The sequence below is a fragment of the Fragaria vesca genome, linkage group LG7 (assembly GCF_000184155.1).
Source record: "Fragaria vesca subsp. vesca linkage group LG7, FraVesHawaii_1.0, whole genome shotgun sequence".
Taxonomy (NCBI): domain Eukaryota; kingdom Viridiplantae; phylum Streptophyta; class Magnoliopsida; order Rosales; family Rosaceae; genus Fragaria; species Fragaria vesca.
The window spans coordinates 8,929,530-8,955,197 of record NC_020497.1 but is presented as its reverse complement, the minus strand read 5'-3'; the positions used below and the strand labels follow the sequence as shown (position 1 = coordinate 8,955,197).

General features: G+C 38.0%; 4 protein-coding genes and 2 non-coding genes across 12 annotated transcripts; 2 read left to right on the top strand and 4 right to left on the bottom strand.

Moving 5' to 3' along the window:
• Window positions 1-1,980: 1,980 nt before the first annotated feature.
• LOC101309003 lies at window positions 1,981-4,167 on the top strand. Of its 3 annotated transcripts, none has more exons than XR_185205.1 (4): window positions 1,981-2,226; window positions 3,300-3,537; window positions 3,630-3,724; window positions 3,917-4,167. It is a non-coding gene; the product is annotated as an uncharacterized LOC101309003 (transcript). The 3 variants fall into 3 exon arrangements; XR_185206.1 differs by having other exon boundaries at window positions 3,630-3,729; window positions 3,917-4,095; XR_185207.1 differs by lacking the exon at window positions 1,981-2,226 and adding an exon at window positions 2,716-2,799.
• A 1,375-nt stretch (window positions 4,168-5,542) lies between these two features.
• Window positions 5,543-8,877, bottom strand: LOC101308801. Its single transcript, XR_185204.1, has 6 exons — window positions 8,725-8,877; window positions 8,165-8,390; window positions 7,494-7,646; window positions 7,194-7,299; window positions 6,301-6,399; window positions 5,543-5,840 (listed from the first exon to the last, which is right to left on the bottom strand). It is a non-coding gene; the product is annotated as an uncharacterized LOC101308801 (transcript).
• Window positions 8,878-9,228: 351 nt separating this feature from the next.
• On the top strand, window positions 9,229-14,499 carry LOC101306969 (probable serine/threonine-protein kinase At1g18390-like). Its single transcript, XM_004308497.1, has 10 exons — window positions 9,229-9,901; window positions 10,243-10,269; window positions 10,354-11,180; window positions 11,251-11,458; window positions 12,734-13,045; window positions 13,142-13,174; window positions 13,358-13,621; window positions 13,679-13,843; window positions 13,886-14,151; window positions 14,239-14,499. Exons 1-10 carry the CDS (start codon window positions 9,229-9,231, stop codon window positions 14,497-14,499), a joined length of 3,036 nt encoding a protein of 1,011 aa, XP_004308545.1.
• A 1,195-nt stretch (window positions 14,500-15,694) lies between these two features.
• LOC101306681 (dephospho-CoA kinase domain-containing protein-like) lies at window positions 15,695-17,370 on the bottom strand. The gene is made up of 3 exons (XM_004308496.1): window positions 16,875-17,370; window positions 16,631-16,776; window positions 15,695-16,148 (listed from the first exon to the last, which is right to left on the bottom strand). Exons 1-3 carry the CDS (start codon window positions 16,980-16,982, stop codon window positions 15,695-15,697), a joined length of 708 nt encoding a protein of 235 aa, XP_004308544.1. The 5' UTR covers window positions 16,983-17,370.
• A 1,261-nt stretch (window positions 17,371-18,631) lies between these two features.
• Window positions 18,632-20,727, bottom strand: LOC101306083. Its single transcript, XM_004306990.1, has 2 exons — window positions 20,597-20,727; window positions 18,632-20,064 (listed from the first exon to the last, which is right to left on the bottom strand). The coding sequence occupies exon 2, from the start codon at window positions 20,004-20,006 to the stop codon at window positions 18,798-18,800; it is 1,209 nt and encodes a 402-aa protein (XP_004307038.1). The 5' UTR covers window positions 20,007-20,064; window positions 20,597-20,727; the 3' UTR covers window positions 18,632-18,797.
• A 2,133-nt stretch (window positions 20,728-22,860) lies between these two features.
• On the bottom strand, window positions 22,861-25,616 carry LOC101307246 (ribosomal protein S14, mitochondrial-like). 5 transcript variants are annotated; one of them, XM_004306998.1, is made up of 3 exons: window positions 25,255-25,606; window positions 24,774-24,880; window positions 22,861-23,129 (listed from the first exon to the last, which is right to left on the bottom strand). In XM_004306998.1, the coding sequence occupies exon 1, from the start codon at window positions 25,569-25,571 to the stop codon at window positions 25,260-25,262; it is 312 nt and encodes a 103-aa protein (XP_004307046.1). In that variant the 5' UTR covers window positions 25,572-25,606; the 3' UTR covers window positions 22,861-23,129; window positions 24,774-24,880; window positions 25,255-25,259. The 5 variants fall into 5 exon arrangements, with proteins under 5 accessions (XP_004307046.1, XP_004307042.1, XP_004307043.1 ...); XM_004306994.1 differs by lacking the exon at window positions 24,774-24,880 and having other exon boundaries at window positions 25,255-25,616; XM_004306995.1 differs by lacking the exon at window positions 22,861-23,129 and having other exon boundaries at window positions 24,176-25,161.
• Window positions 25,617-25,668: the final 52 nt, after the last annotated feature.

Here is a 25,668-nt window from a genome sequence, read left to right as displayed (position 1 = left end):
CTCTCTCTCTCTCTCTCTCTCTCTCTCTCTCTCTCTCTCTCTCTCTCTCTCTCTCTCTCTCTCTCTCTCTCTCCCCCGTTACAAACCAGATCTGATCCATCGTCGATTTAACCTCTTGACGAAGCAATCATTGGAGCTCCGTTGCACCTCTCCCGCCGACTCTCTCACCCAAGACTCACGTTTTTTGAGCGGTTGCCGACCTATAGGAGATTTCGGAGGAGTTGGACAGCAGCGACGCCTCAACCCTTATCCGGATACCACAACTCAGCAAGCCGACGCCTCGACTCTAGAAACCGCACTGACGCCTCGACTCCGGTGCAAGGCGACGGGCGAAGATTATGTTCTCCGATCTGCTCTCGGTTACCACCCAGCGAAGCCAGCCACTACATCTCTAGAAGCCGCATGAAGTCACCGGACACTCTTGCCGGAGGTCGCCGGAGACGTTGCTATAGAGGAGATCATTAGAGGCGACAATATGTTTTGGTGGAGGTGAGAGTTGGTTTTGGTGGAGGTGTGTAGTTTTTGATATGTTTGGTAGTAGGTTTTGGTGGAGGTGAGAGTAAGTTTTGGTGGTGGTGAGAGTTGGTTTCGGTGGAGGTGAGTGTAGTTTTTAATGTGTTTGGTAGTAGGTTTTGGTGGTGGTGAGAGTAGGTTTTGGTGCTTGGTATCGATAGTAGCTTTTGTTGCTATCGATAGTAGCTTTTGTAGCTACAGGTAGTAGCTTTTGTTATTGGTAGTAGTAACTTTTTTGTTTGAGGTAGTAGCTTTTGTTGTTGACAGTGGTAGCGTTTGTTGGTGACGATAGTAGCGTTTGTTGGTGACGATAGTAGCTTTTGTTGGTGACGATAGTAGCTTTTGTTGGTGACGATAGTAGCTTTTGTTGGTGACGATAATATCTTTTGTTGATAACGGTAGTATCTTTTCTTGTTAGCAGTAATAGCTTTTATTGTTCGTTGTAGTAACTTTTGTAGCTATGGATAATAGCTTTTGTTGCTAGGGATAGTAGCTTTTATAGTCGGCGGTAGCAGCTTTTGTTGCTAGGGATAGTAGCTTTTGTTGTTGGCGGTAGTAGCTTTTGTTGCTGGCAGTAGTAGCCTTTGTAGTCGGTGGTAGTAGCTTTTCTAGCTAGGGATAATAGTTTTTCTTGCTGGCGGTAGTAGCTTTTCTTGTTAGCGGTAGTAGCTTTCGTAATGGTCAAAAACCTCGCCGGAAGTCAGCTGGAGACATTGCCAGAGGTCTGCCGTAGTTCGTCGGAGACCTCGCCAGAGATCTGCCGGAGACTTTTCTGAGGAGAAGAGTGGTTGTTGACTTTCTACAGTAGTGGTATTTTTGTAAATATAAAAGAGAAAATCTAATTTTTTTAGTTGGATGACAGTCTGTAATTTAGTTGAACTTCAATACCTTTATTTAAGCTTGGATGGATTTATGTGTGTAAAAATGTTTAAGTGGACCTCTATAAGATAAAATGTTTTAAAGTGAACTTCTATGTATTTATCCCTTATTTTATTTAATATTTTTGAATTCCAAAATAAAACAGTTTGTGTGCAATTTGAAATGTCAATTTGGCAAAAACTTTCTGCTTTGTCGATTCGAGATGTCAATTTGACAAAAACTTTCTATCATTCGTTATTTTTGTGCAATTTTGTCTCTAAATAAAATGCAACATTAACGTGTCGAGGCATAAACATACTTTTATTTTATTTTTTAATAAAGAAAAGGTATTTAATTGTTCTTAGGTTGGTATTTTCAGCGAAGTTTCCACTCCATCAAAGTGAGTTCTGGAATGTATGCAGTACTTCAAGTACTTTGGCTGTCTGGAGTACGTGTCAATCAGCGATTGGCATGTGCAAATTACTTCTCCGTCTGGCTCCGTCGTCTCCGTTAGCGCGTGATGTGCATGACTTTCGGTAACTCTTCCCTCCGCGATCCACGATATGGAGGTGGCCGGGTAACTTCATTAATGAAAAAGTGGAGAGGTGTGTTGAAGAAGCTTGAACGGGGTAAGACCCGAAATCAAATCCACGGTTTCTCATGAGGGGTCATCTGGGTCAGAGAGTAGCAGTCAGTCGTGGATGATTGCCGAAACGGCTGGGCAACGCGGTGGTAAGAAGGCGGCGATCGGCGAGGTTTCTGTGCCGGGTGGTCAGAATCATACCGGCTCGTGTCGCTTCTTAAATATTTCCGCGAAAACCTCTGGTTTCGATTCTCTGAAAGCCCATGATCCAGGTGCTTACAGTCTTTTCTTCAACTTTGATTGCTCAGATTATTTGTTAGAATAATTGACGAAGGATTCAGAGGTAGTTGAATTGGGTGGTGGGGACCAACTGGAAATTGGGTCTATCAGTCTTTTTTTTTTTTTCGGATGCATGGGTTTATCAATCTTTAGCTTAGTGTGAAGTTTGACATTTTGACAATGTGAAGCTAAGGGAATATGTAGTGTAGGTTTAAGTGTTCATAATCAGAGACTAGAGGATTTTGATATTATAATTAGGTGATCATAATGAAGCTGTTGGTTCATTTGGGCTCTATTAAGCAAAATATGTGAATGGTGAGTGAGTTCATATGGGAGGTAGAACATTATGTTCTCCTGGGTTTTTGTAGAATGTCTAGATTTGTAGATGTGATCCATGATTAAGCTATGTTTCTTTGGTCTTGGTTGTGTTTGCTAGTGTTTTGTATGTACTGTGTGCCATGATACTTTAGCGGAAAAAATGCTACCATGATATGCTTAACTACTTTGTTTTGATTCTAGAGCACCTAGGAAAAGAGCAAAACTTGCAAACAAGCTGGATCAACTTGGTATGTACAGTACAACAGTCAAGCTGAAAGCATGTACATATTTTCTTTAATACATTTCCACAGTCAAAATGATCAGCCAATTACTTCTATTTTTCTGTACCGGTTGTGCCTACTGATGATGAGAAAATAGCAGCATGCTGTTCAGATTTTGGAGCTAAGGTTACCTCGTAGTTGTACGGACTGTTTATCTGTTTGAGCCTTGTATGCATTGCTAATACAGCCAGGAGCCTAGTGGCTGCTTCACTACAATAATTATGTAAACTGTCATCTGTGATCGTATACTTGTCGCAAGTTCAAAGTGATGTTTTTTCTGGGTTTGTGTTGATTACACAGTCTGTGTTGAGTTGAATGAAAAGTTTTAGTCTTTGTTTTGTTAAGGCTTTGGTCATTGGTCAGTTTGATTTGTTTAGAACATTTGGGATTTTAGTAAAACAAAGTAGTTTTTGTTCAATTTGGACTTGGAAAGTTTGTGGCTTTTGATTTTACTGTGTTGTGGGCAGTGATGGCTCCAGCAGTGAAGCCTGTGGAGAATGAAACTGCTTTTTCAAGGAATTGAAAGACGAGTTGCTTTCAGCTATGTCTGGGTCTGTAAATGAAAGTAAGGCTCGAGTGGGTTTAGTTTTGAAGAAACTGAGTCCATTGTGAGCATTACTGTGGTTGTGGAGCATCTGGGGACCTTACTAAGAAGAAGATATTCCCGCTCTTTTCGTGCTTTATTATGAGGGTCGCGTCCCTAAGGTGTGTGAAATTGTTTTTCTTTGTCTCGTCTGTTATTGATTTTGAGGTTTGGATCAATTGGTTTGATAATGAATGTGTGATTTTTTTTGCAGCACTTCACTATTTTTGGTTATGCTCGGAATAAGATGACTGATGCGGAGCTAAGAACTATGGTTAGCAAGACACTTGCTTGCAGAATTGACTAGAGGTGAGGTATGTTTCATTCTTGCTTTGGAATTAGGGATTACAAGAGCCATGTCAGAGGAGGAGTTACTTACCCAGCCTACACAGATGATAATACTATTGGTAGCTCTTGTTCAGATTCATTGATGGATGTTCAGATTAAGAATGGAAAGGGTTTTGCTGATAATGGATGAATTTTTTTGTTGGCTTTATGCAGATTTACAAGGTTAACTCTAGCATGCTCTAAAAGAATGACAAATTGGATGTGGATTAGGATATGATCCATGTTCGCCAACTTGGTGGCTTTTTGAGATTCACACTACAAAACTTGTGGTGCTATGGATCTTTCTCTTTACATTTTGTTAATAGTTGGAAAGTTAACAATTGATGTACTAGAACTGTATGCAAGATTTTATCGGTAATATGAATGTTTATCGAATTTATGAAGTGTATGTATAATTTGTGTGGAATGTAGGTCTGATACTTCTGTATGCATCTCCTGCACTAACAGTTTTGAAATCCTTGTGATAATCATTAATCATACTTTTCAGCCTGCTATGGTAAAACACTATATCTACAATGTCAGCTATCGAATTGGATAAGTTTATGGAACATCTTACCGTAGGATGTAATACCAAAGTTAAATATCAATGTGGTACAAAGTTCTCTTGTTTGGTGGGTTATAAGTAAATGTACATCATTAAAGAAAGCAATATTTTTAAAAATCTTGTGAAATAGATTGTGATAGGTATAGTGCAACATGACTAGGATTGAAAAACCACACATTTTCGGTAACGTTTGGAACTTGATAAAAGCGGTCAATCCTATATACGTTTACGTTTCCCTATGGGGAGTCCTATCCTCGAGAGGTAAACGTTCAGAAAGTTTTACATGGGGGTAGTTACATCTCATCATCGGGAGCTGAACATCTCTAAATTTTAACATATGTGGTTAGATCTCATATATGTGAGAGTTTAACGTGTGGAAGAATCGACAAAAACTAGGTCATGAAGAGGTAGGTGAGAGCATTTCTGTGTGATAAGTGATGATGGATTACGGCTGACCGCTTCGATCGAGGCCCGGACGTTGCCGAATCCAGTAGAATTTTATACCATAGCCAAGTTTTACTATAATGATCATATCAGACTGTCAAATTTTCATTTTATGAATTTTAGTCATTCGAACTACAACGTGCCTACTAATATGGTATAACTTGTTTAGTAGGTTATATACAAGTGTATAATTTTGTGAACCAAGTATAGAAAGGAAGCAAAATTTTCAAAAATCTCATGAAATAAGATGTGATCGAAATAGTGAAATACGGCTATGGTTGAAAAATCATGTATTTCGGGTAACGTTTGAGTCCCGATAAAAGAGAGAGCCAAGCGTCTCTAAGTTTTAACACGTTAAACTCTTATCTATGTGAGAGTTTAACGTGTGAAAGAATTGACCAAACTAACTCACCCACAATTTCGATTTCACCCCTTTTTTTTTGACATGCTTCCTAAAATAATGTATTTTTCAAATATAATGGGTCATCGTCTCTATTCTACGATCAGTTGACGCTCTTTCCATTTGAAGCAATTGTCGAGAGCTGAACATCTCTAAGTTTTAACATGTGTGGTTAGATCTCATCTATGTGAGAGTTTAACGTGTAGAAAAATTGACCAAACTACCTCACCCACAATTTCAATTTCACACCATTTTTTTTGACATGCTTCCGAAAATAATGTATTTTTCAAATACAATGGGTCACCGTCTCTATTCTATGATCAGTTGACGCTCTTTCCATTTGAAGCAATCGTCGAGAGTTGAACGTCTCTAAGTTTTAACATGTGTGGTTAGGTCTCATCTATGTGAGTTTAACGTATGAAAAAATTGACCAAACTAACTCACCCAATTTCAATTTCACACCTTTCTTTTTTGGCATGCTTCCAAAAATAATGTATTTTTCAAATACAATGGGTCACCATCACTATTCTATGATCAGTTGACGCTCTTTCCATTTGAAGCAAGTAACTCATCAACATCGATGTCCATTTCAAATGCATTGACAATTATTTACAACCTCAGCTGGTGAGCTTTGCTTAGGTCCATTTGCTTTTGGATAATGTAACTGCACAAAGATCACATCGAAAAAACTGCACAAAGAAGATATCATCATCATGAAATGAAAATTCAAATAATTTATGCTGTCGTAAGAAAAATTTACAGTTGCTTGGGAACTTAAATTTTTATAAATCTCTACAATAGATATGAAGTTCTAGCTTCTCTAGGACAAGTCGACAAGCTATAGACACCTCAAGAACCTAATATATTTCATACAATCCTATCATAGAAAATGCATTACAATCTCCAGCTTTGGCATCTAATAGAAAATGCAGTACAATTTGCAGCAAATTTCAGGGAGGAGTACTTTCAAGATTACATAAGATACAAAATTTGGGTTGAATTTAAATGTTTTCCCATGAAATTCGCACTTGCAATTTGGGATAATAATGATCCATATCCACTTAAATTCATATAAAAAAAAAAAGACTTAACTTAGTACATGCAACACATATTGAAGTAAATTGGAATCTTCAGTTTAGAAATACATACTGGTGATAGTTTATCATCTCCAAGCACTTATACCAGATCCTTAACCTGAGACTGAGCAAGGTCTCGTTGCAGGGTCAGCTCTGACACCTCTTTCTTAAGCTGCACGGTGGGATAAAAAAACCCCAAAGATCCAGGTTATAAACAGAAAAACATGACAACTAGTCAATATCTGTTGTAGGGTCAGCTATGACACCTCTTTCTACGATTCATGTGACTAGTTTATGATTTAGTAAACGACAATCTGTTGTCATGTTTTTGGGTTGTGATAAATATAAGCGATTATCACAGCCCAAGAACATGACAACAGATATTGACCAGTTGAAGCAAGTAACTTTGGCAGCAGATACCAGTAAATGGCTAAACATTGAGCAAGCAAGGAACTGAAAACATAGTCCAGAATCAAATATACGTAATCGTACCAAAACCCGAACCTGAATAACATGAGAGTCAACAACAATATGTAAGCAAACTCGAGCAAAGAAAATAGGCAGAGAACTCATGACACTAGGGTCTCAACCACATTCACCCAAAACAATTTTGTGGGGTTTAGTTCCCATATCTAACACCTTAGCTTTCCACTAGACCATATATCTTAGGGTTAGGGATAATCAGGTAAACCAATCCTAATAAATCAGATCATCTGCTCACCTTCTACTATAACATTTTATTAGGCTTGGAAGCATGAGACGCGAGAAACTGAAGGTACTAAACCTATGCTCTAAGCTTGAAGTCAATGATTCACTTCATCTTGGTGCATTAACCGATTCATTAAGCAACAAATTTTCAAACTTCATATCCATGTTGCCAAACAACCAAGATTTACAAGTAAAAGAATGAACATCCCATTGGCTGTAAAAAAATTGAACACACATGAAAGGAACATATGAACCTACCTCCAGTATCCTATTCAATGCTTTTGCCAAATACGGTTTGATGTCGCCAGGATGCACCTCACCTTTTGCATAAGCAGCACTCAATTCTTCAAATTCTATGAAAGTCCTGCATTGTAGGAACAGAATGTGGCACAAAAAGAACAATTGTTACCAATGTTCCAGGAAAACCCGACTATGAAAGATAGGTCAAGACAACAACTCTAGATTTTAATAAATGACATTCTCAGTAGAATGTGAGGAAGATCAGATTAGGTAGGAGAACTTCAACCAGCATAGAACTAATTAGAGTCTGTTACTTACTTGTGTAGTTATCTTCAACGTTCTTCTTGCTATGCTCTACTGTGAACTCATGAAACCAAGAGAAAATGAGGTGATGTACGTATTCCAAACAGGGATTGCCTTCAACCCTTTCTGGAGGGCAGAAAGCTATCTCATATTTGTATTCACTTCCGCCTAACATCACTCAAAAATATCAAAAATTGAATTATTAAAACTAATCAATTTCAAATGGCGGCATACAATATTGCTAACTATATTTAAACTTACACATTTTCACCTCCATCAGACATCAACTAATTTAAATTTAATTGATACCCTTATACTGTTAACATCTTTTTCAACATGTTGTACATAAACAGTCCACAACATACTACAAAGGCCATAATCTACTTTTATGTGAGCATACATATACAAATACGTATGTGTGTGTGTGTGTCTATTTACTGTATTGTTTTATTGTATATACAGTCGATAAATCAGATACTGTGATACATGGTCCAGACACATAAAATGGCAAACTAGAGCTATGTTCTCCACATTCATGATATTTGGAGGGCTGTATTTACAATATCAAGTACATGCATCTAGGAGGATAATTTGGCTGAGCACAAATGCAGCACCTCATTAGAGAATCCAGGGTGAATAAAAACATACTTGCTCCAAATAAAAAACGTCCACTAGGAAATCCATACCTGTGGCTATCTATAAATGCCTTTAGTGCTTCTACATAATCACCTTCACTGTCCAAAACATGACCTATGCACACTAAGTTTAACAAGAAGATTCATTACTATATAATGGTTTAATGCTCCACGAGAAGAAAGATATCGAAAACACAATCTGGGAAGACGAAGGTGGCAACTTGAGCGTATCTTTGAACATGTATGAAACTGCAGTCCAAACAAAGGATCTGAGATCCTACAATTACATCAAACGCAAACACTCATATGTTAATTACCATATAAATTACCAACTTTACAAGACAAATACAAACCCCTCTATTAAAATCACCCAAAATCCCACAACAGACACGACCTAGAATTCCAAAACACAACAAACCACAGAAACCCAGAAGCTGAAACTCATTCACATTGACCAAAACGCCCATTCCCGAATCAAATTGGAGCGATTATTGACGATAAATTCATTAATAGAACTTATAGTCGTTAGCATACAAGTTTTTTTATCCTTGAATTTTCTAACCAAAACTCCCTACAATCTTCAAAAAAGAGTTGAAACAACAGAATGGTACCTTCGGCGAGACTTTCAGGAGAGGGAGCGGCGTCGTTCGCCGGAATGGGGGTGAACCTCTGCCGATCTGAAAACGTCGCCGCCGCTGTATCGAACCCTAGGAAACAAAACCGAGCAGAGAGACCTCCGACCCAACTGTTCGCTTTCACTCGATAATCGATATGATGTCCTGAGGTGGATTTGGTGAGATGAAGATTGCCACGCGAGACGCGCCAAGCGCGCGTGCTTCTTATCAAAGGTAAAAAGTCCTAATTCAACTGCGTCACTGTGCTATAACGTCGTCAACCAGACATGGGCTGTACTGCATACACAGCAGACGTCGCCATCAATCAAAGCCTGACTAGTGATCAGACTTGAGACAATAGACCAGGTCAGTCAACTTTGCTAACCATTACTGCAATCATCTTCGTATACCAGCCTAGCTATAGCCATCTCAAAATACATCCAAACATATCAGAAAGTTTCTTCAGTGTCCAGGAGAAGCTAGTACTGAAAAATCTGAGAAATGCAGCAAACTCTCATTTCTTCCTTTTGCTTCATCTTGCTGGCTTTCTCCTCCATAGTCCTTGGTAAAAAACCCAACTGTGGGAAACATGGCCCGGTTATCAAATTCCCATTCAGCTTCAAAGGTAGCCACCCAGAAAATCCTGGGTATCCTGGGTTTCTTGTGTCCTGCAATGAAAAGAAGGAAACCATTCTTGTGCTTCCAATCCCAGTTAAATTTGTAATCAAAACCATATACCATAAGGCTCAGAAAATCCAGCTATACGACCCAGAAGATTGCTTGCTTGCCAAGCTTTTGAAAGTCCACAACATGTCAATCTTTCCCTTCCACTACTCAGAATACCAAATGACTGATATTACCTTATTCAATTGTTCTTCAGCTGAAAGGGAATCGCCGGCCTCGTCGCTGTATTCAGTCCCCTGCTTGGTCGAAGGCCCTGGCTACCAAATCTATTGGGTTTCTTCTTCCTATGGAATTGAGTACTTGCCCCTCCTGTCTTGTACAAAGATGCGTAATCTTTCATCAGTTCCATTCATGGATAAAACTCGAGAGCTTTATTTGGAATGGTCTGAACCAAATTGTAGACTATGTGAAGCACAGGGCAAGATCTGTGGATTGAAGAACAATGGCACCACTAGTACTGAGATTGAATGCCTTCTCATGAAGAAAGGAGGTACAGGGTAACATCTATTGATAAGTTTTGCTATATGTTTGTTACAGATTCCAAGCATTTTTGCACATGATGATTATTCCTGCATTTGTGAAATGAGATTAGTATTAGCATATATGCGCATGAAATTCCATTCCTGCACATGATGACTTGATAGAAGTTGGAAACTTTGCACAGATAATGAATCACAGGAAATAGGGAGCTCAGTTAGTCCCACATAACTTTTCTAAAAGCTTTCATCTGCTGTCCTTGCAATGTTACACCATTACTTATGTCGTAGCTCACAACTCAACTATGTAATTTGACAAATATGGACCGATTTTGGTCGCTTGTTGTTTTTACAGGTTCGGGGAAAACTTTAGTAGCTACTGGTGTGTTTTCTAAGAGATTCTTTAGTCTGTTTCATAGATAGAAGAGATGTATTGTCGAAATTTACTCAGAGGATTAACTTGCAGGTACATCCCTGGGTTCATTTGTACTCGTACTACTTGCTGGTGCAGCTTATCATGCTTATAGTTCTGATAGAAAGGAGAAACAGAATCAATTAAAAATTGAAACATTTTTAGAGGATTACAGAGCTCTCAGACCAAGCAGATACTCTTATTCAGATATCAAGAGGATTACAGATCAGTTCAAGGACAAATTAGGCCAAGGGGCATATGGGACTGTTTATAAGGGAAAGCTTTCTTCTGAATGTTTTGTTGCCGTGAAAGTCCTCACTAGTACTAAAGGAGATGGGGAAGAGTTTTTTAATGAAGTGGGAACAATGGGTCATATCCATCATGTCAATGTAGTTCGCTTGGTTGGATTCTGCGCTGATGGGTTTAGACGAGCTCTTGTTTATGACTTCTTACCTAATGGTTCACTGCAAGATTTCATTTCATCAGCAGACAATAACAATTCTTTCCTTGGTTGGGATAAGTTGCAATATATTGCTCTAGGCATAGCCAAAGGAATTGAATATCTGCACCAGGGGTGCGATCAACGAATCCTCCATTTTGATATCAAACCCCACAATGTTCTGCTTGACCATAACTTCACCCCAAAGATTTCTGATTTTGGTTTGGCCAAGTTATGTTCCAAGGATCAGAGTATAGTGTCAATGACTACAGCTAGGGGAACAATGGGGTACATTGCACCTGAAGTGTTCTCCCGGAACTTCGGGAATGTGTCCTATAAGTCAGATGTGTATAGTTATGGAATGGTACTGCTTGAGATCGTAGGAGGAAGAAAGAACATCAGTTCAACCACAGAGAACGCACCTGAAGTTTACTATCCAGAATGGATCTATAATTTACTATCCAGAATGGATCTATAATCTACTAGAAGAAGGTGAAGACCTCCGAATATTCTGGATCTATAATCTACTAGAAGAAGGTGAAGACCTCCGAATCCATGTTGGGGAAGAAGCAGATGCTAAAATTGCAAAGAGACTTGCGATTGTGGGTCTCTGGTGCATCCAATGGCACCCGGTTGATCGTCCCTCTATGAAAGGGGTGGTTCAGATGTTGGAAGGAGGAGAAAACTTGACTATGCCTCCAAATCCTTTTGCCTCTCAAGGTCCTGCAGGAACAAGTGCAAGCACACCTGCCAGAAGATTAAACCTTCAACTGGAACCAATTGCTGAGTTAGAGTGATGTGTATAATTTTTTTATAGTGTATGCACACTTAAGAACATTAAGGTAACAAAAATTATCATCAAGTATTCAAGTTTATGTAATCATGGTTGATGTAACTATTCTGCCCGAAGTTATAGAATGGTTACATGTCACATTGAGAATTATACTTTTCATAACCCAGCAGCCTGCATTTGTAATATGGGTACTTTCTTGGCCTGAGCTGCTGAGCAACTGATGCAGTGTATATTATTAAAATAAGAACAAGCCCAGAATCGATTAGTGCCATACCGACTCTCATAATACAGCTAACTAAACAATGATAGAGCATCGGAGCACTTGTAACTGAAGCCATGAAAGAGATTTTATTTAGATCAGTAGTGTTTACCTGGTCCTCATAGCCTCTGCCCACTTTAGTTGAATCAAGTTGTGGAAATTCCGAGCGACTTGTCGTTAGTACAGTATGGGAAGGGACACTCCCTCCTGCATGACTTTGATCTTGTATATAGTTTAAGTCTTGGTCAATCTGTAATGTGTAGTAGAGTGCTACAGTCCAATTCCACAAACCCAACAAAATTGAGTAATTGACATCTCCATGAATGAGAGCCTTACACCCTCAATTAAGTCTAGCTGGTCTCTGTATTCTGTAAAGTTGGAAATGGAGTCGTCTGCTTTACACCCAGCTAACTTCACACTTTGAAACGGGCGTTACTATCACGTCAAGAAACTCCATTAATTAAAAGTATATAGACTTCGGTACTGTGCATCTGCGCAAGTCTTTTCTGATCTCTCTCCATGGGAACAACTGGGATTAGGAGCCTGTCCCTGCAGTGTGCTTGGGTTTCAATTGTAACCTTTTTGGTTCTTGGCTCATCTGGTCATAACGGTGTGGGTGCGTCCGATCTTAAAGATGATGCCAAGTGTGTCGCTTCTTGCGGCGACATCCACAACATCCGCTACCCTTTCCGACTGCAACAAGATCCAGAGCACTGTGGCGACTTAAACCACACTTTGGAATGTGACCACAACAACATCACAGTGATGCGCCTATTTTCTCAAGAGTACTAGGTCAAGGCCATTAACTACGACAACAGCACAATCCGAGTGGTAGATCCTGGCCTCGACAAGAACAACTGCTCTTCCCTTCCTCGTTTTCCTTTGTCCAAGTCTAACTTCAGTTATTTGGATACATACCTTTCCTGGCAACTACTGTATGCAGATCCAGTAATTTTCTTGAAATGTGCAAATCCAGTGAATTCTTCTTGGTATGTGAGCACGGCTCCCTGTATTAACTCCGAAATGTATGATTATGCCGTTCCAGGCAGTATCTACCTCGAAGATGTGGAGAATGGGTGCACTGTATATTGGATGGGTCTGACCACTTGGATGCCCTTCCGAAACGTTTCCTATCAAGATATACACGATCAAATGGTGTACGGCTTCGAGCTTGTGTATACGAGACCGGACACTGGTACTGACCCTTGCAGCGGTCAATGGAATTACTATGGATGTTATCCGCACAGCATACGAGGTATATACTGTCGATCTAGTACGCCATGATTTCTCTACTTGATTTTACGAATAACTGTGCTAATTAATTCTGTACATTCTTTGTCATGCACTCCAGCTTTCTTTCTTATTGGTTGGATGGCGTTCACCGGTAAGTGTCATTTCTCTCAATTTGTTGCCTAATTTATCATCAAAGAGATCGATGGTTGTCTCTCATATTGCATATATGGCCTTGCACTTTCAAGACTTAAATACAGGTCAAGCACCTAATTAATTATGTAGAATTTGTGCTGCAAATCTGCAATTAAACCCATCTCCTTCAAATCTTTTGCAGATTATTGGTTTATCGCGAGTATTGTTGTTGTCAGTGTTGTAGGGGCAAAACTTGTATTTGGAGGTCCATTTATGATCGCACTTCTGATACATAAGTGGCGAAGAAGGCATTGGTCAACCTACCGCACAATAGAAGACTTTCTGCATTCTGACAATTTCATGCCTATAAGGTACTCCTACTCCAACATTAAGAAAATGTCAGCTGGATTCAAAGATAAGTTGGGCGTAGGGGGTTATGGTTCTGTATTTAAATGCAAATTACGGAGTGGTCACTTTGGAGCCATTAAGTTGTTAGACAATAAGTCCAATGCTAACGGGGAAGATTTCATGAGTGAAGTAGCCACTATTGGAAGGATTCACCATGTCAATGTGGTGCAGCTTGTTGGTTACTGTGTCGAGGGTTCAAAGCGTGCCTTAGTATATGATTTCATGCCAAATGGTTCTCTTGATAGATACATTTACTCCAAAGAAGAATCCATCACTTTAAGTTACAAGAAAATGTATGAGATTGCGGTTGGAGTCGCTCAAGGTATTGAATATTTGCATCAAGGTTGTGAAATGCAAATTCTGCATTTTGATATCAAGCCTCATAATATCCTACTTGATGAGAATTTTGTCCCAAAGATTTCTGACTTTGGGCTAGCAAAACTGTATCCAGCAAACAATAGCATTGTCTCATCAATGGCAGCAAGAGGCACCATGGGATACATTGCTCCCGAGTTGTTTTATAAAAACATTGGTGGCGTTTCGTACAAAGCTGATGTTTATAGTTTTGGAATGTTGTTGATGGAAATGGCAAGCAGAAGGAAAAATCTAAATGCAGCTGCAGATAAATCAAGCCAAATTTACTTCCCCTCATGGGTGCATGATCAATATAATGAGGGGAAGGACTTGGAGATTGGGGATGCTACAGCAGAGGAGAAGAAATTAATTAGAAAAATGATAGTAGCTGCCTTGTGGTGTATTCAAATGAAACCAAGCGATCGACCTTCAATGAAGAGAGTTACACAGATGCTCGTAGGAGATGTTGAGAACCTAAAAATGCCACCAAAGCCTTCTCTATGCCCACAACCGACGCCTGTAAGTAATCTGGTTCCAGCATGTTCAAATGTGGAGCTAACATGTACTCTTTCTGCTAGGTGATGATAGCTGGCTACCATTCTTTCACTTTACTTCGTGTAGCATATGAAATTTTCAATTGTCTTAGAATTGCATATTATTGTAGTTTTAAAGATGAACTGCCTATGAAAGTTGAAATATTGTACTTCGTCATTACTTAATTTGCTGCCTCATGGTTTCTGTATAAATGTGCCTTGTAATTTTCATATTTACTTTTCATACCCTCTGGTTTCTGAAGAAGTATTTCTTTATAGACTTCTCAACCTAGTAGTTTCAAAGCCTCCAAACAAAGGCCTAATTTGAATTTGTTTACAGTCTTACAGATAAATAGGCTGAAAATTAAAGATTGTTCCACAAGGCTTATTTAAGTTTATAATATAGTCAACCAGTTCGTCCCAACTAAATACCTGAATCTATGCTGCTCTAATTTTCGAAAGCATAAATTTGTTCTGTCCATGGGAATAAGTTGGTGGGTGTCAATTGTAGCCTTTATTGTTCTTGGTTTCTCTGATCACCACCAATACAGGAATATTGCAGAAACAGAAAAACAGAATTTGAGCTTGGAACCACCAGTATCATCTGTCGCCCAAACCATTGAGCTAGACAAAGTTGAAAATTTTATAGAAATAAAACAGTCTAAACTTAACAATTGTAAAAGAAGAAGCCAAAACAAAAACCTCGATATATCCAGTTTATCTCACTAGAGATGCCTCTGGTTTCATTGTGGGTTCTATTGGTAACTAGTAGCAGCTGAATTAGACTGTATTCCTGCTGAACTTTTACAATTGTGGGGTATATATGACCCTTTGTATTTTTTTTTTTTTTTTTTTTTTTTTTTTTTTGCTTCTACAGTATCAACCAACCAAGCACAAAGCTCATTTGTATAGGTGGGGTCTTTTTCTTTGCATTACCATAAAAGAATGTGTTTCTTAACCAAGATTGTTGCACCATTAATCCATTATACCTATTTTTCATTCTCGATTTCAAATTCAGTCTGTGCGTGCACGTTGATCTGTGAGTACACATCCTACTTTTACTCATTATTTGCTTCAAATTGAAGACTTGAATCACTTAGTTTGATATCCTATAACGTACCTAGGAGACTGAGGATCTTCTGCAATGTTAGATTGTGAAAGCACATATAACCATCTTCATTATTGGTAAGAACACACTTAAGTTGATCTCTGTCAATACCTCCAAAAGTACAACTCAAAGCTTGCTATAATTTAGTATCACTATTATGAACTTTTCTGAGCATAAGAACACCTACGATGATGGAAACAAGAGCAGATAAGGCACCTTGGCGAGAAAGCCGTAGTTCAGTCCACGACAATGGTTTTGTAACCCCAAATAGCACATTTTTGAACTTCTCTTTTAAATCCTCATGTGATCCAGTGTTCTCAATCACAATGTCTGCCTTGGTCCTCTTTAAATCGAGTGACATCTGAGCATTTATCCGGTTTCGAGCATCATTCTCACATGTTCTGTCCCTCAACATGAGTCTCTGAAGCTGTGTTTCAGGATCAACCCATACAACAATAATGGGCTTGGTCCATCTGTCCATCTTGCTCTCAAACAATAGAGGGATATCAAGAACAATAACCTTGAACCCCTTCAACCATAGCTTCAAAACTTCCCAAAAGATTCCAGATGACATGTAAGGAGCCAGTAGTCTACAAAAGAATAAAACATAAACATTGAAGTCTACAGGGCATGTAATATTTATTATAATGCATCTCCAACGCATCATCTCTGATAAAGCATTTCAAGAAATTCTGACACCTAATCAATTTTAACTAGAGGGAATTTGTTTTCCCTTGCTACACAATTCAGAACTGGGATGAGCATTATAATGTCACCACCATAAGAGTACTTTACTTCCCTTGCGTCCTAAAGCTTATTGAATCAATTCTGGCATTTTCAAAATTGATCTCAAAATAACAATATTCTGTTAAAACCACCAACTTTCAGCAACCAATCAGTAGATCAAATGGCGACTACGTAAAATGTAAAACAGTATGATTTGCTACACCACACCAGTTATAATTAGAATAGATTATAGGCAATGCCCTTGTTTACATCTAATAGTGTTACAAAGAGTGAAAGAGATACTCTGTCACGTAATAAAATTAGGCAAATGCGACAAAATACTTACCGATTCAAAAGTTGACGCTTTTCAGGATTAGAGAATACAATTTGTCCTAGTTTAGGTCTATCAACTTCTCCACCGGGTAGCAAAATACCCCGTCCAAATTCTGAAACAACCTTTTTCCATCCACCAGTTCCCTTCTTCAATATATCCTGAAACCAAAAGGTACTCGGTCCATGAAAGAGCTAAGAAGAACTGATTCACATATTTTTCATAATTGTCAAAGTCTACAGCTATGCTCATCACTTACACGAGCCACAAGATCAGCGTCACTAACAGGAATGTCATGGGCCTTGAAGAGATTTGAGACGGTACTCTTCCCAGATGAAATCCCACCTGTTAGTCCCACTATCCTCATTCTCCTTATCGTCTATTGACTCTATTCAGAAATATCTATGAATATGATTAAGAAAATCCATGTGTTTGATAATTCCAGTATGATAATTACGAATCTCTTAAGTGTTCACATTCGCTACACTCAATAAGAGCACATGCACACAAAAGGGCAAAACGCAAAAAATTTCATGACCAAAAACAAAGAGGCAAAACTTTTGGATCATGATCAAATTCAGTCAAAAAGGATCATGGGCATCAATCATGAAGCAAATTATCCCAATTCTCAAATTTTTCATTATGTGACATTACACCAGAAGGGTTCTAGGCATCACACCTAGGTTATGTTACATCACAAATCTTGAGTGAAGCAAATGCTTTTAATTGTAATAATCTTCAAACCTGAACTGCAAAGATCATAAAGCCTCTATATAGGAGGCTAAGATAATTCAGACTAATTGGAATAAAATAATCCTAATATCCAACTAATAAAGAACGGTCCTATTCTGCATTAAGAGAAATCCTAGAAATGTCACCCAAAACCAGCACCCAATGTTCATTACCATCTACATCCTCCTAAATCAGGTCTGCTGGTTTGGAATTTTTCTTATGAGGCTTTGGAGTTTGGATAGACCCTAGAGGTCTTCACTTATATTCTTCATCAGAAGAACCTTACAAGGAAGCATTCAACATCCTTTTGAAATTAAAAAGTCAAACCTAAACAACAAATATAAACTATGGGCATAACTTTTAAGTGATTAGTTGTGAAAGCCAAAGACAAACCCTTAAAGCTAATGACCACCTTAGTTAAGTCTAGAAGTGCAGGTAACTGATACAGTAAGCAACCACACCTTGAAAACCGAAGATAAATATAACCCTAACATATATATTACTAAAACTAAAACAAATTGTTAGAAAAAATAAAATTGGAAAACAAAGAGAAAAGAATATTCAAATTAAAAGCAATCTTTATATCGTACAGTACTCAAATATATTCAGTGACAGACACTACAACATACCTTACAGCAGATAATCAAAAGAAAAAAGAAATAAAGAGAAAGATAATTGACTTACCAAAGGGTTGTGTGATCCTCAGTACTGAATGCTGAGAACCCAATGAAGATGCTAGTAGAAAAGGCTGAAATACATTTAAAATGAGTATATAGAACAATTTATAAAATAAGAGTTGAACGTACAAGGATAATGATAATTAGAACTTTAGAATAGCGCCCTTGGTAATACTTCCACATCTGAATGATTTTTATCTATATCTCTACTGGAATCATTTCTTAACTTCAAACCCCATCCAGAATAGGCATCCAAAATTATGGAAAAACAGCAGTTTAGTGGCATAGTAACATTGGATACCACAACATTTCTAATAGCCCACATGAACAGGCTACAAGTAACAAATAAAAAAAATAAAAGCTTCTCTTTATTGGGTAGTAGATAAATTATAGTGTATGGTTAACTAAATGGATGAAACAGCCCAAGAGAATGTCACTCATAAGAAGACTTGATTCCTTCTAGAACAAAAGTCTATGGACAAGCAACACGTACATTAGCTAAGCATTGTTCTAGCCAAACTAACATCATACATAAACACATGAAGTAACAAAACAAAATATACAAATGGAAATAGCTTCTTTAAAAGTTGTAGGAATATGGTATTCTGACTGCCCCAAAAAGCACTTAACCATCATTCCAGACTTAAGAGTAGTCACCGCTCGTATAGCTTTGAAAAGTTATTGTTCTCAATCATAATAGTACAAACATATTCAATACAATAAAAAACAGTTCTGAAGTATATATACACTATGCAAGGAGTTTAAATTAGAGTCTAGAGGAACTCAGAAGGCGAATTGGAATCCGGCTTCCCATTGTCACCCAGTCCGCCTGGATGCTGCAAATTCTGCAAAATTTGAGGTGGCAGAGTCCCTAAACCACCTCCAAGGCCATCATTCATCGACCCAAAAAATTGACAAACAAACCTAGCCATGACCCCAAGAATCTGCATTTGGTTCTGGCATGCCTCAGCATGCATTTGCATCATCTGCTTCTCATGATGAATTTGCAAAGCCACCATCCTCTCCCGCCACTCCAACTCCTCCTCCTCCCTCCTCTCTTCCATCCTCATCCTCCTCTGACGCTCTTCATCGAACTCCCCCTGTAACCTCGACCTTTTCTCAAACTCCCTTCTTGTCCACATGACCTCTCTTTCTTGTAACTCCAATTCTCTATCTTCTAATAAGTCCTCCTTCTCATTTCTCATCTTCTCTCTCCTAAACTCAACTTCTTTTCTCCTATCCTCTCTCTCAGCCTCACCTTTCTCTATCCTATACTCCCTCTCTCTCCTCCCCTCTTCCCTGTTCACAACCATATTCTGCAAGTCCAACACCTGAGCACTCATCAACCCCAACCTCCTATGCAATCCAACCTTACTCAATTTCCTTTTTTGAGCCGTTCCCATGTCCCCATTTTCTCTTTCACCCCGAAACTCACCAACTTCACTTTTACCCAATTCCTCGCCACGATTATCGTCATCACCACCAGTACCATCTTCTTCTTCTTCTTCTTCCAAATGTTCATCTTCTTCTTCATCTTCTTCTTCCTCTAAATCCTCACAGTCAATCCCAAACCCTAAGTCCCCACAATCCCCAAAAACATCAAAGTTGTCATTTTCACACAACCTCTTGGCCTTAGCATCAAGCTCCACATCACCAAACACTTCCTTGTACTTCAAAAAATTCTCCCAGTGATTTTCACCGTCCTTCCAGTTGAACTCGTCCTTGGAGACCCGGATCTTCTGCTTGACTCCCAGATACTGGTGACGCATGTTTTGGACCTTGATTGACACGTCGCGCCAGGACCATTTGAAAGGGAAGGTTACAGGGTCCTCAAGGTTGTGCACTAAGTTCACATGCTCCGCTATGGGCTTGAATTTTTTCTCACGGGTTTTGAGCTTGGCTAGAGCTCCAGAGCTGAGAAGCTCAGAATATTTTGTGAGAAGGGTCTTTTCTTCGAGCTCTGACCATTTCTTGCGCTTCATTTTCAAGCAAGTGTGAACATTGAAGACAAGACTCAGAGACAAGGCTGACTTAAGCGCCCTGTCCAACAATTCATGGTCCCAGTTTAACAGTCTCTCACAAGAAAACACTAATAAAAAACCTCGTATATTGAAATCATAATGAAAATTCTACTAATTCCCTTGAACCTTTCTATTCAAAAACACTCTTTTCTTTTTTTGCCCGTTCACCTTGCAAGCAATAAAATTGAATCAAACGCAAGTGATCCAACAAATGACATATCAAGGTTCTGTACTTTGTTTAATTTACAATATCGAATTGGAAAGGCCACAAACGCAGCAACGCTTAAGAATTGAACTTCTCGGTACAGAACTAGAGATTGATTCAACCAAATACAACAGAGAAAACCCAGATTAGACCAAAAGAAAAGGAAAACAGAACATTAACCCAGAGCTGAAGGAAAGAACCCAATCAATTTATGACATTACATAATAAAAATCAAAAACAGTAATCGTCTAAGATCAAAATTCACAAGATTAACGAGTGGCTTCAATCGATTTAGGGGATTTAAATATCAGAAAATGAAATCCAGAAAATTAGATGGAGCTCTCACCTTCTAGTATCCGGTGGGTGCGATGGAAGAAGAAGAGGACGACCCTGAATTTTCAGATTGAGAATGAGACTAGCAGCGGGCAGCAAGACTTTTAGATCAGTTTCTTCTTTTTATTTTTTTATTTTTTTGTTGTGCACGTTGATTTACTGTGGTGAAGTTTTTTTTAAATTACCTAAAAAACTTAGGTAGTAGAAATTTTTTAAAGAATTAAAAGATATATATACTATAGGTTTTACCCTAAAACACCGCTGGAATTAAAAAGAAAAAAAGAACGTGGTAGTTTCATTATGGAGCGTGACACATCTTCCGTCTTCTATTTTTTTTTTTCTAAAAAAAAATCTTCACCCTTTTTTTTTAAACAAAAGGGTTTTAGTTACACCTCTATATTGTAAGAGCATCTCTAGCAGCTTCCCCATTTTATTAGGTTTCTCAATTATGGAGAATATTAGACCTTGTCAAGTTGCAGATGGAATTTATTCTGGAATTGGAGAGGGAAAGTGAATCCTTGGAATCGAGAGAGAAAACTATTTTCCACCCAATTTTCCTCGCTTTTCTTTTCCTCTCTCTTCCTTTGGTTTCCGGACAATAAAAAGTAATGATTTTCTTTTCCAAAGACTTGATTCCATGAACCAAAGATGGCCTCCTAAGACCATCTCCAACCATTGGTCTAAAACATATAACAGGTTTGAGTTTTGTGAAATTTAATCTTCAACCCATTATCTAAGTTGAACTAAAATAGAATTTATCTAAAATGTGTCATATTTTGACTCAACCAAATATGACTAAAACCTATAATTAATGAGTGAGTAAGTGTGGGCTAGTGTCATAGTTTATTAATATAAAACAATTAATGATTAAAATATGTTTGAGTTTTTACTCAATTTAAGATTAAACAATGATATAAAAATCAAAATATATTTGAGTCTTGACTCCATGGGTTAGAGATGTAAAACCCATATAAATATTTGTAGGTTTAGTTGGCCTAAAATTTAAATTTAAGTTTAGGTTATAGACCAATAGTTTGAAGATATAGACCAATAGTTTGAAGACGCCCTAACAGTGCCTAGAACACATGGGATTGTAAGATGAGATTGTAAGCAACCTTGGAGATACTAGTCCCAACAGAGGCATAACCTATTAACCTATTTTGGGGAAGAGATATCATTCAGTCGATCAAACAAAGAAAAGTTAGCTCATTTCTCTTGTCCTTAATATATTAGCTCTGCTCAACTCATCTACTGACTCAGGGGTCGGGACTAACAAAAGAAATAAGGCCGATCTCTAACTCACTCTTCTGCTGAGGACTTGCTGTCTTTGATAACATGGATTCTATACAATACCAATACAATTAACACTGATGTTCTTCCTCCTAAAGCTGTCTAGATTGTAAAAAGAATGCATCAGTGAAAAGAATCCATGTCGAACACTTCTATTCTTTTCAAATTCTTTACTTCCAAAATGATGCTGGTCTTATGTCTAACATTAATCCCTACAGAAGTTTGAAATGAAATATAAAAAGTCAAATATCCCTAAGAACCCTGTCGAGTTTCCCAACATTATATCGTTCCCTGTTTCTTGTTACTACTGGTAATCAGTAGACCGGTCTAACAAGTGATAAACAGCAACAGCAAGGAGGGGGAGAAAATCTGTCAGACAACCACAACCACTCTAGCTTCAAAATTCATAAGTTACCAAGAAGTCAAGAACCAAACAGAGCACAACCAATAATATGCATATCCTAGTGCTTAAATTGTTCATGAACAATTCACCACATAATGATTGATTCATTAATACATAAACTTGACCTAACACTTTATGAGACCTCAGGTTAACGATCAAAATTTATAACCAAAAAATCATAGTGCAGAGAGAAAATGATGCAAAAGGGTCAAGGTGCTTTTATCATAGTGAGTTCATATATCATATGAAAAGGGCCACTCGTGGCACATGATAGAAACAGTACTACGTGGATAAAGATCGTGTAATCGATAGCCTGTAGTTAAGGCACTGGAATAATAAACACAGAACAAAAAATAAATAAAAAACTAATGATGAATCATGAAAAGCTTTTGCTAAGAAATACTCTCGTTTGATTTTCAGATTGCAACAATGTATTGCAAAGGGCCCAAGGAGCAGAACCTAATTCCAAATTTAAATGAAAAAAAAAAAATCCTTATTTTTTGGTTAATTGTATCAAATACTTAAGATGTATATAATTAAGCTCATCACACAAGTGAAGCAAAATATAATTGACAAGCCTAAAATGAAAACAGAATTCAATAAATATGGATCAAAACAACCCTTAATAATTCACTAAAGATGAATTGGAATTAACCCATTTTTGCGGCATATGACAAGGAAAATTCTTTATTAAGTAAAATGGACCACGGGACATACCCCGAACACAAACTAAGAAAAACTGCTAAACCTAGTGGTCAACATGAATAACTGATAAAACAGAACCAAATTTCTCAGGAACTACCAAAAGATAGCCCAACAAGAAATGTCTTTTGCTAACTTCCGCAGCCAGAACCTGCAATGGCAAATCGGAAAAGGTAAGAAAATGCATTACTATCATTAGTCAATAGGTAAGATAACTGAAAATCCTTAAAACCTAAATGATAAATAAAATCATCAACTCTTGAGTAAATACAACCCCCAGTGACACTAAAGGGAAAAAAGGCATGGTTACTGAATACTGAATGGTAAACCAGCATAAGTCTTTTTTTAAAGAGGACTTCTTTTAGCCCAGATGAATAAGAACTACCGTGGTTGTCAGACACTAACCCAGGAATTGACTACATCATCAGTCAAATAAACTGCAATAACCAAATTAACATATCCATAATCCATACAATATACTTGGCAAATACCTTCCTCATCGTAACTAATTTGGTTCTTTTCATTTCATTTCTTTCTAAAATTAGTTTTCTAGTGCCTAAATCTATGAATCTTGCCTGGAATTACAATAACAAGATTTTCTTAGATTAACATTTCTTTCAAAGATTAGTTTTCTAGTCAAATACCTTCCTAGCTCATTTCTTTCTCAGTTTTCAACAAACTTACTTACAGAGGCATCATATTCAAAGTTTGTCCTAATTTTAACACAATCTAGTGTTACTTTGATGTCATTTCAAGTTTTCAGTATCTGAATCCACACACACAAACAAAACACAACAAAAGGCAGACTTTTTTATTCATTTTAAGAGAGCATACATAGCAGGCCAAACCTATTACAATGTCTGAACAAAATTATAAGAGCAGCACAATGTGTTGAATTGGCTAGCCAACTGCTCAAAGTAATAAAATTTGATATCCTTTTCAACATCCAATTAATCGACTACACCAAAGTTCCAAGTTAAGCTGTGCTTTTTTTGGTTTCTAAACTCTCCAACATCCGAAACCAATCCACGTGTAACCATCATATTAAGCCAAGTAGCATATGTCATTCATGTACAAAAACAGGAAATCCATGATGTCAAACAACAATTACAAATTCACACTTTCTTCCTCATCAATCTCCAACTATTGAAAAGATCACATGCAACAGTGGCAACATGCGACAACAATTTGCATTTTTCTTTTTTAATGTGAAAATTCTTTCCAAAAAAATTAAAAAACAGTCACGGCTTAAAATATTTGCAGAAACAATCATAAAAGAGTAACTTGGGAGCTAGCCATTAGTTAGAATCCTAGTTTTCTAGAATATTCAGGGGCATCATATAAGCCCTTAAACTTTCAACAGATTCACGTCTGAATTTCACTGTTCGAGTAAAACTAACTTCTAATCAGTTTTTCAACACTTGCACCTCATCACGGAACCTCACAATGTGGCACTAACCTCAACTTTTATTTTTTTAATTTACAGTACAACGTTATTTTTTACTGTCCAAGACCAATCATATCAACCCTGTCCATGACACATATCTACAAGAAAAACTTAACGTAGTAGAAATTATTAGTAAAGACCTCCAATAATTATTAATGTACAGTGTCACTGTTCCGTTAATCTTACTTCACCTTAAATTTCAAATCACTGAATATCTATAGTTGCTTGGTTCTTGTAAAATGACGGCTGTTTAAACACTATATTCTTCAGAAAAAAGATAAAAGTTATAGAAAACTGTTCCATAGCCAAGGCTATAGTAGTAACTACATGTATCAGCATAATATCTACCCCAATATAAATTGTTGTTGAATATAGCCAAAACTCCTCTATGAAAAAGCATACGGAAGAGGGACAGAAAATGCCACAAGCCCAAGTGAGAAAGAGAATCTAAGAACCTGTTGCACAAGCAGAGAAATATAGCTTAAACACTGGAACCATACCAAACTTGAAGATAAAGAGAATAAAGACAGATCCATCATGAACCATTTATTACTATTATTTCGAGAAGTTTACAATGCCTCAATACTATAGGAACAGTGAAGTGTATGAGTAGGTAACACCATAAATCTCCAAGGCAGTGATGCAAAGAGAATGTCACTTCCACTACATCATCCCTCGGTGACTGAAATGCAAGCTAACATCCTAATCCACAGAGAATTCGATCCCATGTAAATACCTAGTAAATTGCCTAGTGAATCAAAACTCACACAACTCTGCGCAACATCAAAACAAATAAAAGCTTTTCATATTTGCTGAGAATGAAACGCACCGTTTTTACCAGGACGCTTTCTTGACGCCGTTGAGCATGCCCTTGTTGGCGAGAGCGCGGAAGACGAGACGAGACATACGGAAGGTCTCGTAGACGGCGCGGCCTCGGCCGGAGAAGATGCAGCGGTTCCTGATTCGTGTGAAGGAGCTGTTTCGCGGAAGCTTCGAGAGCTTGTAGCGGTTCTCCTCGCGCAAGGAGTCGGGGAGGCTCGTGTCTTTGCACAGCGCCTTGTACAGGTTCCGCCGGAGCTCGAATTTCTCCGCCAGCGACCGCCGGTGGTTGTCTCGGATGTTGGCGTTTTCTCGGCAAACTGACATTTTGGGGTTTCACTCGCTCTTACTTTTTTGTGTACACAAACTGACCTTGTGTGTCGCCCCCAATAATATAGGCGGGGACTGATTTGACATTAAACCC

What these genes read in the sequence shown, in the direction of transcription:
- LOC101306969 (XM_004308497.1), top strand. Translation starts at nt 9,229, where the DNA reads ATGCAGCAAACTCTCATTTCTTCCTTTTGCTTCATCTTGCTGGCTTTC. An exon ending in CTGAAGTTTACTATCCAGAA is followed by an intron (nt 11,181 to 11,250) that starts TGGATCTATAAT and finishes CTCCGAATATTC; the next exon opens with TGGATCTATAATCTACTAGA. An exon ending in AGAAGAATCCATCACTTTAA is followed by an intron (nt 13,844 to 13,885) that starts GTTACAAGAAAA and finishes GAGTCGCTCAAG; the next exon opens with GTATTGAATATTTGCATCAA.
- LOC101306681 (XM_004308496.1), bottom strand. Translation starts at nt 16,982, where the DNA reads ATGAGGATAGTGGGACTAACAGGTGGGATTTCATCTGGGAAGAGTACC. An exon ending in ACGCTGATCTTGTGGCTCGT is followed by an intron (nt 16,777 to 16,874) that starts GTAAGTGATGAG and finishes TTTTGGTTTCAG; the next exon opens with GATATATTGAAGAAGGGAAC. An exon ending in AAGCGTCAACTTTTGAATCG is followed by an intron (nt 16,149 to 16,630) that starts GTAAGTATTTTG and finishes ATTCTTTTGTAG; the next exon opens with ACTACTGGCTCCTTACATGT.
- LOC101306083 (XM_004306990.1), bottom strand. Translation starts at nt 20,006, where the DNA reads ATGAAGCGCAAGAAATGGTCAGAGCTCGAAGAAAAGACCCTTCTCACA.
- LOC101307246 (XM_004306994.1), bottom strand. Translation starts at nt 25,571, where the DNA reads ATGTCAGTTTGCCGAGAAAACGCCAACATCCGAGACAACCACCGGCGG.